This window comes from Triturus cristatus, chromosome 6 (genome assembly GCF_964204655.1).
Source record: "Triturus cristatus chromosome 6, aTriCri1.1, whole genome shotgun sequence".
NCBI lineage: Eukaryota > Metazoa > Chordata > Amphibia > Caudata > Salamandridae > Triturus > Triturus cristatus.
The window spans coordinates 986,833,591-986,851,728 of record NC_140589.1 but is presented as its reverse complement, the minus strand read 5'-3'; the positions used below and the strand labels follow the sequence as shown (position 1 = coordinate 986,851,728).

At 44.5% G+C, this 18,138-nt stretch overlaps 1 protein-coding gene across 1 annotated transcript in view; it reads right to left on the bottom strand.

Annotated features, from left to right (window-relative positions):
- Positions 1-12,551: 12,551 nt before the first annotated feature.
- LOC146820900 (heme-binding protein 2-like) overlaps positions 12,552-18,138 on the bottom strand; it is a 31,618-nt gene continuing 26,031 nt past the window's right edge. Inside the window, exon 4 of the mRNA XM_085611773.1 lies at positions 12,552-12,936. Coding sequence (XP_085467899.1) covers positions 12,762-12,936 — 175 coding nt within the window. The 3' untranslated portion in view covers positions 12,552-12,761. The remainder of the gene's footprint in view (positions 12,937-18,138) is intronic.

Below are 18,138 nucleotides of genomic sequence, written 5' to 3'. Positions count from 1 at the left end.
CCATGTAAGAGGGCTAGTCGCCATGGGCGTGAAAAAACACACCCAAAGGAGGTACAAAAGGCAAAATTCACCACACAAATAAGAAGCAGTTAGAAAGGCACAGGAAATAACCAATTAAAAGTGCTGGGCGTGGCCAAACTGCTCATACCAATACAGCATGCATCGCAGAGCAGCGCATGCATGTAGACTCCAGGCTTGACCTAAAAACAGGAGGAAGAGTGACAATCTTGGTCTTAGAGAGAGACCAGCTATAAAGCTTCTGCAGTCCGATATCGTTATCAGACAGTCAGAAAAATGGGGCAATGTCATCCTATTGAAAGCTATATATTTGAAGGAAGGTTACAACCAGTTGAATAGCACATACTGTTATGACAATGTACCTAGGAGTGCAATCATCGTGGCCAACCATATTTATTTTGATAAACTGAGTGAATGGAAGGAGAGGGAACTCCTAGAATGGGAGGAGTTTATATTCTCGGCCTGCGAACACCCCAAAATCCCAATCCTATATCTACTCCCTAAAATTAACACAAAAAAGCCATGAATCTCCCAGGGAGACCCATTGGGTCCTCCATGGGGTCTTTGCTTGAGAACACTTCCAAGTATGTAGACTTTTTCCAACGCCCGTTTGTTTTAGCACTTCCCTTGTATATGCAAGACAGCAAAACTTTTCCAACACGTATTGATGGTGTCCGCTGGGAGGTGGAATTTGAGTTAATCACACTTGATGTGGGAAGTCTGTATACTAGCATAGACCATGAAGCTGGGATATATGCATATAGAAACTTTTTGAAATCCAGGTCCCACTCCTACTTCTTCCACACTGAAATGATTCTGGAAATGATTGTTTTCTGTTTGAAGGACAACTTTTTTGTATTTGACAAGAAACACTATAGACAAGTCAGAGGCACAGCCATGGGCACTTGTTTTGACACCAAATCTTGCTAATCTATTTCTGGGATGGTGGGAAGAACAAAAACAGTGGATACCCTTGACAACATAAATTCCCATGTGGTAATGTGGATCAGATTCATCAATGATCTCTTAATGATATGGAAGAGTGTTAACGATGAAGCTAAAAATGTGTAGATGTGCTGAACACCAAAGAGCTTAACTTAAAACTTACCAGTCAGATGAGCAAAACATCCATTGACTTTCTAGATATTCATGTTCAAGTGGAAAACAACAAAATAACAGCTAGTCTTCATAGGAAATCATCTACAGGGAACACTCTTTTACATGCCCAGAGCAGCCAAACCAAGTCTTTGATTCACAGTAATCCCTATGGGAAATTACTGCATGTCCATCGCAATTGTAGTACTGATAAGAGTTTCCAACACAAAGCGAGAACATGTTGGGTGGGTTCAAGGAAAGGGGTTACTCTGAATCCACATTAAAAGTCGCACTACAAAGTAATGTTCAGAGACAAGAACTTCTTATCCCAAAGAGAACAGGGGGTGTCAATGATAAGAATAACATCAGATTCATTATGACATTCAATATTAATTCAGGGATGTTGGAAAGATTCTGGGTAAACACTGGTAGATTCTATGTAGTGAAGATGGTTTCAATGATCTGATTAAGGACTACCCTATTACATACAGGAGAGGGTTCACACTCAAAGATAGAATGCTATTCAAAGTAACTCTACCTAGTTAACTAGTGCAAAAACAGGCTGCTTTGTATGGGGAAATGTGAAGCCTACAAAAATAGCAAGGATGTTAGTGAATTATTCTCACCCTTCTTAGGCAAGGAAAAATGTATTGAAAAGCTATTGACTTGCAACTTTGATTTTGCTATCCATGTGCTTGTATACCCCTGTGAAAAATGATACCTAGGGAGTACAATTCACCCCTTGCAGAAAAGTGTCCTAGAACATCTGAAGACTATTACCCATGGTAAAGAGCTCTATCCTGTAGCCATCCATTTCACATAGTTTCACGGGAGTAACACTAGCATGCCGAGGTTCTTTGCAATTGTCAGGATAAATTTGACTGCAAGGGGAGGTGAAAGATAAATGACTGAGGACATTGGAGTTGCAAGACATTCTGGAACTAATCACAAAATTCCCAATGGGCCTGAAAATGGATGAGGAAATGAATGTGTACTTAGGCCGCTATAATATAGATTTATCATATTATCTGTATAATTATTTCTATATGTAGCATACCTCTCATTTAGGGATATGTAAATGTGCAGGAATTTATATAGCGCAAATCACCAAGCGGTCTCTAAGCGCTTGCTTAGGGAACCCGTCCTGGTATTCCCCTGTGAGATAACCTGGCAGGGCATCCGCAAGGTGAAAGCCAGGCATCCCGCCGCGAGGGGCCCATGTGGAGATTAAGCAAGCTATTGCCTAGAGTCGCAGAGTGTGAACCCATGAGTCGAGTATGCACTGGAGCGAGAATTATCGAGTCCATGGACATTTTATGGACTCAAGACCCAGCCGAGCCAGGAATTGAACCCTGGTCCTGGGCTGACCTCTGCTTCCAGGTCTGCCTCCTCTAACCAGTGAGCCACACTTCTCCAGATGTGGAGTTGTGTACTATAGGCTCCTGAGACTACTTGGCTTTTAACTGATTTTAATTATTGCATTTTGTTGTTTATCTTTTCTGTCTCCTGTGCTCCCCTCTTCTGTTATCTTCTCTTTTTTCCTCACTTCCTGTTGCAGTCTATTTGCACACAGGGCTACTATGTCATATGGAGCAGATAAGTGGAACATCAACTCAAGTTGAGAATAGTCAGTGAATAGTGAGTCATGTACTAAGCCATGTCATTGAGACTTGTGAGAAAGATTTGACCACACATCAGCCTATTTATTAGTATGGGTGAACTATTAATGGAATCATGCCCACTTGGGATGAATTGTTTTGTATCAATATGTTTAACTGCAATTTCTTCACGTTATCTATAACAAGTTATGGTATGTACTACTTAATGATAAGCCGAGGCAGGGTTAACATTGGGTCATGAGACAAGACCCTGCTCACAGTTTATCGTTAGACAGGTTGAGACAGCGCCTACTTTCTTTCAGCAAATTATTGCTAAAAAACACTTGAAAATTTACCTTTTGGGCCAGACGTGTGCATAAATTACAACCAGAGGTGAAGTGGCGACCAAGAATATGCAGTCATTACTGCTCACATATTTGAATACCGAAGTCTTTATACCAGGCCCAGCAAGCTTTAGAATAATCACTGTGTGGTTAGGATTGTTGAGACCTCAACTATTGGCTTTGCCAATACTCATTAAATAATGCCATCCTCATAAAGAGCTATTGGTGTTTCAATGTCTTTTAGCCATGTTGAACAGCAGCACTGCTGTTGTTCAGCATGACTGAAAGTAATGTACAAAAGTGATATGACCCAGTGAGCGCTGTATTCTGAACTGACATATTCGAAAGCGTTTTCATGAGTGATAATGAAGAAAAATGTGTTGATGAAATAAAATATTTGGGCAAGAGCACACATTTTAATTTGGGAAGCTGCAATTTATCCAGGTTTTCTGGTTTCACTTTGTACAACTCAGCTAGGAATTAAGTATCTATTTGTCTTTCCATATGTTAAGGCTTTGTTTTTACCTGTTATTTAATTTTGCTGTCGTTTTAAAATACAGCAAACACGACTGAAGGCCGATCGCTTTACAGGAGGACTAGTTACATTACACAAGCACTGTTTATAGGCACGGGCAGATTAAGAAATGTGCCCAGAAACACAGGCTGTTGAGGTGATGCAAAGAGGGTTGGTGGGGGGGTTGGTAGACATGGGCACAAAGCAGATCATATTTCTGCAAAATAAGACATCCCACAGGGAGACCAATTGATTTTAAGTGCCTTGGGAGACTACTGGGACCATCTGATTTCATTGACAGCTGACGTAGAGGTCAGCTTGGGGGTGGAAATCCAGCAGTAAGGGAGCTAAGAAACATGCAAAATCTAAAGACATTCAGGACCTGCTGCACACTGTGTACACAAAGAAGCCACCATGAGACCAGCACTCCCCTCACTCTTCTCCCTGTCTGAGAGGGGGCGCTTGCAGAACACATCAAGGATGACTGAAGAAAAAGAAATAAAATGAAAATCATAACACACAGCAGCACCAAACAGTTCCAGCAAGAGGGTTGAATGAGCACATTGCTCTTTCACTAGAAACGGCTTCATTTCACAGGCACAAAATGAACCAGGGTGGGTGGAGGGGTTGAGAGGGGGAGGGTGGGAGAGTTTATGAAACAGGGAGTGGGCGGGTGGGGGTGGAGAAGAAATGAACAGTGGCAGAGGGAAAACACAAGCACTCACTTGGAGCATTGGAACACAAAAAGAAAAGTAGCTCAAAAAATGGGAGCAGCAGATGGACACAAGTACTTGGTCCATGCTCCAGGGCAGGGCTAAGCACAAGAAGAGGACATGACATAGGTATGTCTACACAAACCACAATGAAGGAAATGAGAGCAACGCTGCAGCAAACCAATGAAAAGCTGTGGGAGGGCTATACGCCCACAGTGTGTAAACAACATGTCTCGAAGAGAGAGAGCATCCACTGTCTAGCCGAGACCTAAAAAGCTTGTAAAAATTGAGTTCTGCGATTATGTTGTTGTTCAAAACCTGATTCACTTCTGTTTAGCTGAAACAGAGACCTGAGTGGTGAATAAGCAACAAAGGAGTTATTTCACCAGTCCTACAAGCCCAAGGTTTCTGAAATTGTCATGACACCAACTTGAATTTTGTTGGTATTCCATAAAATGATTCTAGGGAAATTACTTGGTTGCTAACATTTAGCAGGTGTAGGGATCAATTTCACAGCTTTGCGTATTGCATTATACTCTTCACCAATACCAAGTTCTTTTTTACAGTCCCTCTGTCACAACTTAGCAAGGCTTTCCATTGCATAGGTGGTGTAAAGTGTGGATCATCATGAATAAGGGTGCTGGGTAATGAGAAAAGAATCCTATGACCACATGTAGCAATCCCATCCTATATTTCTTAGACCGTCTTCACGAAGATGGACAGATAACCATTAATAGCCTGTCATCAATCCAACAAGGCTAGATCCCATAGTAATCTATCCACCACTGTCTGGTACACAAATAGCCATCTCTTCTCATATTCTCTAACTATTATTTTGAAATAATCTGCTTCATGGTAAGTCGGGATATCGCAGCACGGCAACTGCCCGCCTCACATGTGGCAAGAAAAACACTCCTATTTATCTATACTTTGTCCTTTGCCTATACAAAGATGTTTATTTCCTGCTACAGGTCTGTAAGAGCGACATTTGGTATAGCTATAGGGACGGTTTGGACAAGGTGAAGGAGCTGAGGGAGGATATTGAATATGCTACTTACCAGTATGCATCTGTTCTTGGCATGTAGGGCTGCTGACATTCATATCTGTGCATAGATCGCCGCCTAGTGTTGGGTCCGGATGTTTGCACGTTGTTGTCCTGGAAGAGTCTTCGAAGTATCCTGAGATAGGTGACTCCTCCCCTGGACCACAGTGCGCATGGGCATACTCTCCATCCTCAGATTGTTTTTCGCCATTGTGGCAGTGATGGAGTAGACACAGAAAGTGATGACCATGCTTACAGTAATTCTGAGAGCTGCAGCTGCTACAGGCGCCGGGGAGGAGGGTGGGCGATATGAATGTCAGCAGCCCTACATGCCAAGAACAGATGCATACTGGTAAGTAGCATATTCAGTTCGAGGCATGTGGGCTGCTGAATTCATATCTGTGCATAGAATATATAGCAGTACCCTCTATTAGCGGCGGCTACCAGTGCCAGCTGCAGCGGTCTGAAAAAGAGTTTTGAGAACAGCCTGTCCTACAGCTGCCTGCTGTTTTGATTGCACATCTACACAATAGTGTTTGGTAAATGTATGTGTAGTGGACCAGGTGGCTGCTCTACATATATCATGCAAAGGAATGTTTCCCAGGAAAGCCATGGAGGCCCCTAACTTACGTGTTGAGTGGGCTCGTGGGGGAATCGTTAATGTGCGTTTAGCTTTTTGATAGCAAATTTGAATACATTTAACGATCCATCTGGCTATACCTGCTTTGGAGATGGCGTTACCTTTGTGGTGTGGGGCAAAGGCAACGAAAAGTTGTTTTGTTTTCCTAAAGACTTTAGTCCTGTCTATATAGTACATGAGGGCTCTCTTTACATCCAGTGTATGGAGTGCTCTTTCTGCGACAGTTTGTGGGTTTTGAAAGAAAACAGGCAGTTCAATAGTATGTATGAATGGCTCTTGAACGGTTAGTGCCTAGAGTTCACTAACTCTCCTCAAAGAAGTGATCGCTACTAGGAAAGCTACTTTCCAGGTGAGGAATTGAATCTCGCATGAATGTAGAGGTTCGAAGGGTGGACCCATCAGGCGTGTGAGGACCAAGTTGAGGTTCCACATTGGAGCTGGTGGGTGGCTTGGAGGAATTACACGTTTGAGTCCTTCCAAGAATGCTTTGATGGCAGGCACTCTGAATAAAGAGAGGTGCTGCCTGTTCTGGAGATAGGCTGCTATTGCGGTCAAATGGACACGTATTGAGTTGTATGCCAGATTGCATCGGTATAGGTGTAAGAGGTAACAGATTATATTTTGAATGGATGCGTCTAGCGGGTTAATGTCATTGTTGTTGCAATAAATGACAAACCTCTTCCATTTAGCTGCATAGCAAGCCCTGGTAGTGGGTCTCCTGGCCTCTTTAATGATCTCCATACAGTCAGGTGGCAGGTTTAGGTAGCCAAACTCTAGGATTTCAGGAGCCAGATTGCCAGGTTCAGCTGTTGCGGATGTGGGTGCTGAATTTCGCCATGGTTCTGCGTTAAGAGTGCAGGTTTGATCCGCAGCCTTTGATGCGGCACCACGGAAAGTTCTAGAAAGGTGGTGTACCATGGCTGGCGCGCCCATGTGGGAGCAACTAGGATGAATGTCAGTGAGTGCTGTCGCAGTTTGCGTGCCACCAGCGGTATCAATGGCGCTGGGGGAAAAGCATACGCAAATCTGCCGGACCAGTTCATCCATATCGCATTGCCCTGCGACTGCGGATGTGGGAACCTGGCGGCAAAGCTTTGGCATTTTGCGTTTTCGCTTGTGGCGAATAGGTCTATCTCTGGATGACCCCACTGCTGGAAGTACGGTTGGAGTACTGATGGGTGTAACTCCCACTCGTGCATCTGGTGGCTGTGTCTGCTGAGCAGATCCGCCATCTGGTTGTCCTTGCCGGGGAGGTGTTCCGCCATGAGGAACATGTTCCTCTGAATGGCCCACTTCCACATGCTCTGAGCCAGATGAGACAACTGTGGAGAGTGTGTTCCTCCCTGCTTCTGTATGTAGTACATGGCAGTCATGTTGTCCGTCCGGATCAACACGACTTTGTTGCACAAGTGTACTTTGAATGCTTTCATTGCCAGGAAGATTGCCATCAGTTCTAGAAGGTTGATGTGCATCTTCTTTTGTTGTATTGTCCATAGTCCCTGCACTGTGTAATTGAGTACATGAGCTCCCCATCCCTGGAGAGACGCGTCCGCTGTCAGTATTATTTGTGGAACAGGCTCTTGGAACGGTCGGCCCTTGCAAAGGTTTTGTGGATTCCACCAATGCAGAGTTGTATGCCCGACCGCTCACCAACACTAGGTCTTTTAGTTGCCCGTGAGCCTGATTCCATTGACGTGCTAAGCACTCCTGAAGCGGGCGCATATGTAGTCTCGCGTGTGGGACTATGAAAATGCAGAAGGCCATCATGCCTATCAGCTGCATGAACACTCGCGCGGGAAGGGAGTGTTGGGGTTTGAACTTGGAAATCAGCATTTGCATGCTGTTGATCCTCACTAAATTTGGCTGAGCTGTGGCTGCCAGAGTGTCTATGGTCGCACCTAGGTACTGTTGTACGTGTGCGGGTTGGAGATGTGATTTCGGGTAATTTAGTGAGAACCCTAGACTGTGAAGAAGGTGAATGGTGCGGGACATGTGGCTGGCACATTGCTGGGCTGACTTTGCCTGAACAAGCCAGTCGTCCAGGTAAGGGTAGACGTGAATGTGTTGCCTCCGTAGATGTGCAGCCACAGTAGCTAGGCACTTTGTGAAAACCCTGGGTGCTGTTGTCACGCCGAAGGGAAGAACCTTGAATTGGTAGTGCTGCCCTTGAATAGTGAACCTGAGATATTTTCTGTGCGAGGGGTGAATGGGTATGTGGAAATACGCATCTTTGAGGTCTAGCGTGGCCAGGAAGTCTTCCTGTTTGAGAAGCGGGAGGACTTGTTGTAGGGTGAGCATGTGGAAATACTCTGAGAGAATGTAGCGGTTGAGGGGTCTCAGGTCTAGTATTGGTCTGAGTGACCCGTCCTTTTTTGGTATTAAGAAGTACAGGGAGAACACCCCCGTACCTTGCTCGTGGACGGGTACGACCTCTATTGCGCCTTTTTTCAGCATACTTAGCACTTCCTGCTGTAATAGCGCTAAGTGCTCTGAGGACAGAGGACGGTGTTTTGGCGGTATTGTGGGTGGAGTGGAGGTTAATTCTAGGCAGTAACCGTGTTTGATAATATCTTTGACCCACCTGTCCGTGGTGATGGAGTTCCACGTGGACAGGAACCTTTGTAGCCTTCCCCCGACAGGTGTTATGTGGTCGGGAGGAAGGGAGAGGGCGTCACTGTTTGTTCTTGGGGGAGGACCTGGTATTGCCGTATCCGCGTCCTCTGCCTTTTGTGCTGGAGCCACGATATCCACCCCGGGTGTTTTTATCGTAGGTACTTTGTGTGTTGCCCTTGTTGTAGGTTTGCTGTGACCCCTGTCCTCTACCTGCTCCTCTATTTCCGGGGCGACGAAAGGAGCCACTCCGAAAGGTCTGCGTTTGGAGAGCCCCCATGGACTTTGCAGTGTCTGTGTCTTTTATTTTTTCTAGGGTGGTGTCAACCTCTGGTCCGAATAAGTAGTCGGGGTTGACCGGTTGATTGAGAATGTTATTTTGAACCTCAGGTTTGAATCCGGAGATTCGTAACCAGGCGTGTCGTCGTAACATGATGCTGGTGTTTATTGCTCTGGCAGCTGTATCTGCGGCATCCAGTGCACACTTAATGGATGCGTTTGTGAGGAGTTGTCCCTCCCTGATGAGGATCTCTGCTCCCTCTTTGTATTGGTCAGGGAGATGTTGGAGTAGGGTTTCTAATGTGTCATAGTGTGCGCGATCGTAGCGAGCTAGGAGCGCCTGGGTATTGGCAATACGCCATATGTTAACTGCCTGGGCTGCAACCCGTTTGCCGGAGGTCTCTAGCACCTTGGACTCTTTGTCCGGGGGAGGAGCATCCCCAGTTGTCTGCGAGTGCGCCCGTTTGCGAGCATTAGCGACTACGATGGAGTCCAGAGGCAACTGGCCTCTAATGTACGTAGGGTCCCCAGGCGCCGACCTATATTTCTTGTCGATCCTGGGGTTTATTACTCTTGCCCTGGTGGGTTCTTTGAAAATGTCCTTTGCTGGTTTGAGGACACCTTTCAACATGGGTAGAGTTTTGATAATCCTTTCTGAGGATGCGAAAGTATCCATTAGAAAATCGTCCTCGATTGTGTCAGAGTGGTGTTGCACACCATGATTGGCCGCAGCACGTTCAATGAGGGCGTTGAATGCGGCAGTGTCCTCTGTGGGGGACGTTTTCGCGCCATATAACTGCGTGTCCTGTGTATCCATAGGTGCACCCGGGTCTACAGGGTCATCCCAAGCCTGGTCAGGGTCCTGTTGGCCTTCAGGGTCCATCTCTCTGGGGTAGGGGACGTCGTCACCCATGTAGTCCTCCAAAACGTCGGTTTCGGAGGGTGTCGGAGAGAAGGACTGTGGATCTGGGTAAGAGGTATGGGGACGTTCGTAAAGAACTGGTTCCGAATCCGCTGGCAGCTTTTTCTTTAGCGGGATCCGGTAGGAGTCCAAAGCTTGTTCGGAAGATATTCTCCGCTTGTGGAGCATAATTCTGCCGGTGTCGGCATCGATGATGTGGGACGGTAACGTCTCCGTAGGAGAGCGTTCGGCAGGTGTGATCCTAGTTTGGGTGACACGTGTTCTTATTTCAAACAGTTTGGGCGCCGTGGATGGCGGCAGGCCAAAAGTGATGTGGGGTGGTGCTGGAGAAGCTTTTTGAGCTTTTTTCGGCTCGGAGCCTGACGTGTCCTGGAGGGCTGCCTTTTCTTTGATGCGTTGCAAGGACGCTGCAACTTGTCGCACCTGGAACGCCGACGGTTCTTTGGCGCCGAGCGGTTCTGTAGAGGCAGGCGTGGACTTCTTTGGGGCCACGAGGTCATCGAGTCGAGGAGAGGTAGTAGCTGTCGAAGGCGTCGATGATTGGGCCTTCGGTGCTGCTTTTGAAGTGGTGTGCGACGCAGCGGCCATTTTGACCTTTGTGGCCGGAGCAGATTGTTTCGGTGCCGGGGGCCGAGGCGGTTTGTCGGTACCGATGGCCTTTTTCCGTGTGTCGGCGTCGACGTCGGCTGCTGCGAGTTCGGCACCGAAGTCCCGTTTGGTGCGGTCGGTGCCGACGGGTTTGGCTGGCGTCGAAGGTGTAGTGGGCTTCGATCCGACCAGTGTCACTTTCACTTTCAGTTTCGGTTTCTGTGGAACCGATACGACTTTTGGTTTCGGTTTCGAGGAAGGGAAAACAGTCGTTTTGGGTACTAACGGCTGTCGCTGAATGTCCGAGGCCGGGCCCGAGGGCGGGGCCGAAGAACTGCGGGATAGGTCTTGGGTAAGGCCCGAAGGCGATCCCTCGACCGGAGCCATAGACTGACGCACTGGGATATCCTCCGTCTGTACGGGTAGGCCTTGCTCGTCACCGGAGCTACTTTCTTCGGCCCCTAAGGCCTCATCGTAGTCTCCTACCTCGGTGTTGGCTTCATCCCTGTGAAAGAGTTGTTCTTCGATGTCTTCCGATCCGGAATCGTGTTCGGAAGCGGGGCTGGAGGGTAGGTTCTCCACGCCTTCCACATCTTCGTCCTCGGCGCTGAAGATGTTGGTCGGGGCCGGTGCCGCTTGCTGCGCTTCAAGTCTCGCTGCTCGTCGATTCCGGAGAGTCTTTTTGGATCGGAATCGGGCACAGGCCATACATGTGGATTCGTCGTGATCCGGTGAAAGGCATTTGTTGCACACCGGGTGGACGTCGACATGGGGATATTTCGCATTGCAAACAGGACACCGCTTGAATGGTGTCCTCGATTCCATCGTCGATGTGGGGTCGATGGTCGGATATGATGCGAAAAAGTTGTTTTTGAAGTCAGTAAACTAACAAGTAACTGTCGATACCGATCGGGAACAGTACCGACGCGAACTAAAGGCCTTTTGGCCTGAAAAAGTTTTCCCTAACTTGAGTCAAGATAAGCACATCCGAACCCAATGGCGGAAAAAAACAATCTGAGGATGGAGAGGATGCCCATGCGCACTGTGGTCCAGGGGAGGAGTCACCTATCTCAGGATACTTCGAAGACTCTTCCAGGACAACAACGTGCAAACATCCGGACCCAACACTAGGCGGCGATCTATGCACAGATATGAATTAAGCAGCCCACATGCCTCGAACATTTATCTTCCAAAAGATGGAAGTGACATAGCCAAGACCAGTACAGCAGACGCCATCGCCGTAGATCTTTGACTATATGATTTGTGCAGCACTTCGCAATTAGTGAGATACCATCCCTTCACCAAATTTTAAATATAACCCAAAGTACTTTAACTTATAAGGCCCATTGTAGTGGGTAGTGCTTCTGAAGGCAAAGTGCTTGCTACTGTAGTAATGAGATGTTAACCAATTGCTTTCTAAGACTTGTGCTTACTGAAGTCTAAGCCTGAGGTTGACCTTTCAGTTCTTCATTTCTCAACTGTAGTATTGTTTCGTTGTAGAGTTACACAGCTCACACATTTTTTCTGCGAACTGCCTTGCTAATCTTGCACAGCTACAGAAGTTGATCCAACATTGTTGTAGAGCCACTCAAATAAAATATTTGTAAATTGATTGCTAGTACGCTCTTGGGGGGTTTCAGAATTTTGACAAATTAAGAATGTTACTTGTTTCTTTTAAGTCATGTTGACTTCAATTGTGCATTTGTAGATTCTGTTTCAATCTTGAGACCATCATATGTCTTAATATGTCAAGCAAGGGGACTTTTTCTATATGATGAACAGGAGGGACAGTTACATACAATCCTATTGGTGAAATTTTTAAGGAAGATTTTTCCTCAAAATCATAAAAAGCCAACATTAAGCTACATGATATAAACTCATACCACTTAAAATGCTTACACCTCCAAAGTGGGATAATCTTTTACTGACTGACTTTATCAAATTGTAAAAAATAGTTACATAGCTAAATATGTACAAATCCATCAGTAAAGTGTGCTGTCTGCTACAGTACAGCTCACATGTTTCAGTACCTATTATCCTACCTGGACTAAGCTGGACAGAGCTATCATACTCTTATGTACAATGCCGTTTGTCTTTGGCCCATGCCCTAAAATAAAGTTTAAAAAGTGAATTCTGAAATTGCCTTCTGGATTAGAAATATACGGTAGCAAATAAACGAGGCAGTGAATACCAACAAGTTAGATAGTTTAATTGCAAAACAGTGCTATAATTTGGGCTTGGCCCAGCCACTATAGGAAAGGTATTCAAAAGAAAGCGCCAAAACCCGACTATGTACAATAGAACTAGTTTTCACTGAGAATTAGACTGTGAAAATCAGTCTTTTTTCACTTTTTGTCTACCATGAGGTGTGGAAAATCAACATGGTCATGGTGAGATATCACTCTGCTATATACCAGACTTCATTGTGCCTATTAAAGAGCATGAAGGGGGCATCATAACCAGCTGTCATGAAGAAATCATTTTTGAAAGGCTTTCCTAAAGTGTTCAGATCTTGAGACAGTTTCTCCGCATTCTCAACGAAATCTGATTTAAATGCATATCCACCAAATGACCTGAAAAAGAAACAGAAACATTATACGTAAAGGGTGGGGCTTCATTGTTCTTCAGTTTTTTGTTCTAGTAGTTTCCATGTGCATCAATAAAGGTACTGTAATTTGCGGAAAAACTCATTAATAATTGAATATCAGCAGTACCTTGATTGCCAGATAAAACAATTTACATTAAAAACAATGCTTTGATGAGTTGTACTTAACTTAAAAAAATATACATTTCAGTACAAATCATATCCATGACCAACTGTCGACAGTAAGTTTTCTATGAACATACTAGATTCTTGGGATCATTTAGAGGTTGGCGGTAATTGAAAAATTGCAGCTGTACCATTTGAAAATGCTTTGGCTACTCACCACAAGTCGAGGTCCTGGAACCACTGTGTTTCCAGTGGGGAAAACACCCTTACAGCTAGGGATCCACTGGCATCCACTGGCTGACAAGACATGATGTTGGAAGACCCAACCTACAAAAAGCAGGCCTACCAATGGCGTGTCTGTCATATATTTTCCTGCCAAAGATCACTATGTCAGTATAGTTGCGCTGGGCAGGAAAAACTATCAATAGTCCACATCCGCTTGGAGAAATGTACCAACATGTTAGAGACATTATTTTTTAATCTTAATTTGAAAAATATAAAAATAGGTCACCCGGGCTGCCAGGTTGTAATAGTATGGTGTGAAGGCCGGCACTGACAGTTTTCGCCAGGAGTGTTTCCACCATGTCACTGGAAGTACTTCAAAGAAAAATTTCTGCTATCTCGGTTGAGAGTCTAAATATGGCAGGTAAGCATTAGTGGCAAAGGCAGCGATCTAGCAGTTCGGAGGCTTGTCAGCGGACCTTGTGGGTCTGCAATATAGGATGTCTCTAATTAGCGATTTGGATATAAATAGGTTATTATGCCCAGAAAGATATTAGTAGTCATGCAAACTGTTACCACAGATGGTAATACCACATTGGTTTCAGTGTACAAATCTTCTAGCTCAAAACTGAAGGAATTGGTATCAGCAAAAAAGGCCAGAAACGAATGTGGAAATTAATAAAGGAACAGACATTTCCACATATTATTTTCCATTTTGTAGCACCAAGGTGAATAGTTGAAATGCTACAACCTGGAATTACTGATACCCAGGTATCAGTAATGTAGTTAACAGTATTACCACACATCAATCACCACGGTGGTCATGTTGATGGCCAGAGGACCTGGGTTGCTCTCCTTTTTGGAGGCAGCATGGTGACCTAAATCATGTTTCAGGTGAAACCCTATCCGTATATAATAGAGTGCTGCTGTTGATTTATTGTACAACTTGGAGTCATTTTTGTTCTTCAAAGCAAAACGTTATATCCAAGAAAGACAAGGTTTTTTCTACTCATGGTATGCCTTAATATAAATTCTCAATATTAAAAAAATATATATATATATATATATATATTTCACTGAAAAAACCATAGGTTTCACACACGTTATAGTTAGGAATTAGCATTTAAAAAACCTTGCAAATTCACTTAAAAAAACCATAGGTTTCACACATGTTATAGTTAGCTGGGCATTTTCCTCATGAAAAACCAATGAAATTCCCCCGTTATAGTTAGTGCAGGCAACTATAACTCACGCGACCGTAATCCGCTGCTGATGACGTCAGATATTACATCACTGTATTTACACACCCATGTCTTCTTCCTTTTTTTTTTTAGCTATACATATATATTTTTTTTTTTTTTCAGAAAGACACATATGTCATCAGTGATGTAATATCTGACGTCATCAGCAGCGGATTACGGTCGCGTGAGTTATAGTTGCCTGCACTAACTATAACGGGGGAATTTCATTGGTTTTTCATGAGGAAAATGCCCAGCTAACTATAACATGTGTGAAACCTATGGTTTTTTAAGTGAATTTGCAAGGTTTTTTAAATGCTAATTCCTAACTATAACGTGTGTGAAACCTATGGTTTTTTCAGTGAATTTGTACGGTTTTTTAAATGCTAAGTTACTTTACGCCGTTCGTGCCGTGCGCGCGCGGTGCGCTTTGCGCACCGCGCGCCCACTTCACGCAGTTCGTTCCGTGCGCGCACGGTGAGCACGCAGTGCGCTGTGCGCACCTCGCGCCCACTTTACGCAGTTAGTGCCGTGCACGCACGGTGCACTTTGCGCACCGTCCGCACAAGGAGGACACATGATACGCTTTGTTGTTAAGGGTTTTGGTATAAACTGTTAATGCTTTTAGAAGCCATGCGCACACACTTTGCTTCGCACGGCGTGTGCACACGGGGGGATTGACATTGCGAATTTATTTTAAAGCGTTTATACCGTGCGCGCACGCTGCGCGAACCTCGCGGAATTTTTTTCATTTCTATAGTGCGCGCACGCTTCGCGCACTCGGCGATTTACCGAAAAAAAATTAAAAAAATTTAATTGCCCTTGGGGGACCTCCTGGGACCCCTTGACCCCTGCTAGGGGGTCAGGAACTGTCCAGCGTGCCCCCTTTACATGTTTTTCTCCTTTGTGTTTCACCCCCCTCTCAGTGCGAGAGACAAAATGGCGGCCGACACTTCCTGGTTTCGACCGATTCAAATGTTTACTAAGATGTAACAACCAATCAGAAGTGCGCTCGCGGGCGGCCGAGTGCGCGCACCCTGCGCGCACGCTGCGCGCGTATAGATATATATATTGATTTAAATGCTATTTTCTCAGAAAATACAGATCAAATTTACACCAAACCTGCAAAAGGCACCAAACGGACCTTATGGCTACCTCTCTGCCAAATTTCACGTAATTCTGTTCAGCCGTTCGGGCTGTAGCTGCGACTAAAGTCCCTATGGAAAAATCCATGGGGAAAACGTGTTTTGGGACCCCCCCTTTTTCTCGGCCCCCGCTTGACGAATCACCCCGAGACTTTCAGGGTAGGAGCGGAGCGCCCCATTAGTTTTGAAAATTTCGCGAAGATTCGTCATTCGGCGCCAAAGTTATTCAAAATAGAATTTTGAGATTTCCTATGGAAACTCGGTCCTAACTATAACTATCTACTGGCGACCGCCAGTAGATTATATATATATATATATATATATATACACACACACACTCAAGATTTTAATTTCCTGCTTTTTTTTTAAACCTTAATGACATTGACAGTGTAACTACCCCAATAGGTAGGCTGTACCCAACAGACGTAATCCTGCTTTTTGCTTGTACTAGGCATCCCCCCATTATACCAGTCTATGATATATTGACATATGAGAAAGCAAGCCCCATCACAAGCTTGCAATCTAATTCTTGAACATGATGACTGAGAAAGTATATTTTGTATCTTGCTTTCCTAGTGTTCTGTGCGTCTCTGCTAATCTGTAGGATGCTACATTGAATGTTGCTAAGAATAGGAGTGCACAGCTTTGCAACAAGAGGCATTATTATTATTAGACCTTTCAAAGAGATTAACTACAGTAGGCATTTTGAAATAAATAAAGATATGAGAATGTTGCCCAATTGGTCACAGGGCCCAACTGATGATATTATCTGACAAAAACCTGTTATAAGAGTCTTGGAGCGTACATACACAGGATATATCAATATAATAGGTTTGTGCATGCTTATTTAGTATATTTAAACATTTTGCTTTTTTATTGCCATTGTTTTTTATTGTATTTTATGCATTTAACAAAAGAACAGAAAAACTGTGACACTTTTGTATCACACATATAGTTTGGTTTAATCAGAATATATTTAAGCATGGCAGACCCCATGGGGAAACATTACATCGCTGTACCATTACAACGCGGTCGTTACAACAACCGCGTTGTTACTACGCGATGCATTTACATTGCAAGTCATTACAACGACTTGCATTAGGGGGCGCTGAGGTACTGGAAATGAATTCCAACACCTTCCCTACTGTTGCGCAAACTATAGTAGGAATAGTAATTAATACTAATTCAAAGTCCAGCGCGCCCCCTAGTGCAAGTCGTTGTAATGGCTTGCAATGTAAATGGTACTAGGACGGGTTTAACAGAGAAATTGTTTGAGGAGTTTAAGATGGTAAGGATAGTTGGATGGTTAGGCAGAGGGCCAAAAAACTCCCAGGGGACTGCGTAGTGCTCTCATTTAAAACCCCATACCTAGTAAGAGCGATACGGAGTAGAATGGGAGATAACCCCATGTTTGGCTCAGGCGTCAGTGTTGTTCCTCTAGGCTACTTTTAACAACCTATATACAGTTTAATATTCCCACTCAAAACCGCTTCCATAGATTTAACAATCTCGAAGCAGTTGATTGACTGAGATCAGAGGACCCTGCTCAAGTTGTAAAATTCAGTGGCATGGATGTTTCCCGTAATGTGGGATCATTAATAACCAGATCTAGTATTGTAACAGTCAAACCACCAGCCCAAGTGATAGTGGAAACCACAGAGTCACTTAACACTCCCACCCTAGATATGGAGGCTGCTTTGACTCAAACCTCCATGTCCCAAACTGGACTCACACCTTCGCCGGCGGAAGGAGGCAGGGGAGGGACTGGTTGTAAAGGGAGGAAAGTTAAATCCCAGATTATGTTTTGGAATGTGGCTGGTTAAAAATCTAAAGTGACCAACAAAGTGTGGATTGACTATGTGTGTAATTATGAGATATTTTGTTTGCAAGAAACATAGGTAGAGGAGCCAGTTCACGAGTGGGTATAAAACATTCCACACCCCAGCAGTAATATCGATTCATGGCAGAGCAAAAGGGGGTCTTTGCACCTATATTTCTAACCACCTAAAAAACGAGGAAAGTTGAATTAGTTGTCAGCAACCGATATTATCAAATCATTAGTATACACATAGATCAGGTATCCAGTGTGATAATATTGAATTACTACAACAATGTCTCTCCGGAAATGCTGGAGGGAACACTGAACTTTAAATCGAGATGTGAATAATTTGAACTCTAATTCAACCAAAGATGTTTTTGTCATATGGGGCGGGGATTTCAACTGTTCTCTGTCAAAACGGTGACAAGGGGGTTTGTGGAATAATTTATGAAAAAGGTACAAGTCTTCCTCATTTTTCGCACACATTGTATGGAGATCTCCTGAATGACATCATGTTTTCATGTGATATGGGGTTTGCTAACAACTTCTGTTCACCCGTGGTCCCTTTTAGACCGACTTTTAATGGACGAGGTACCTTTTCTACTATAGATTTAATTTTGATACCGTGTAGATACTCCCCC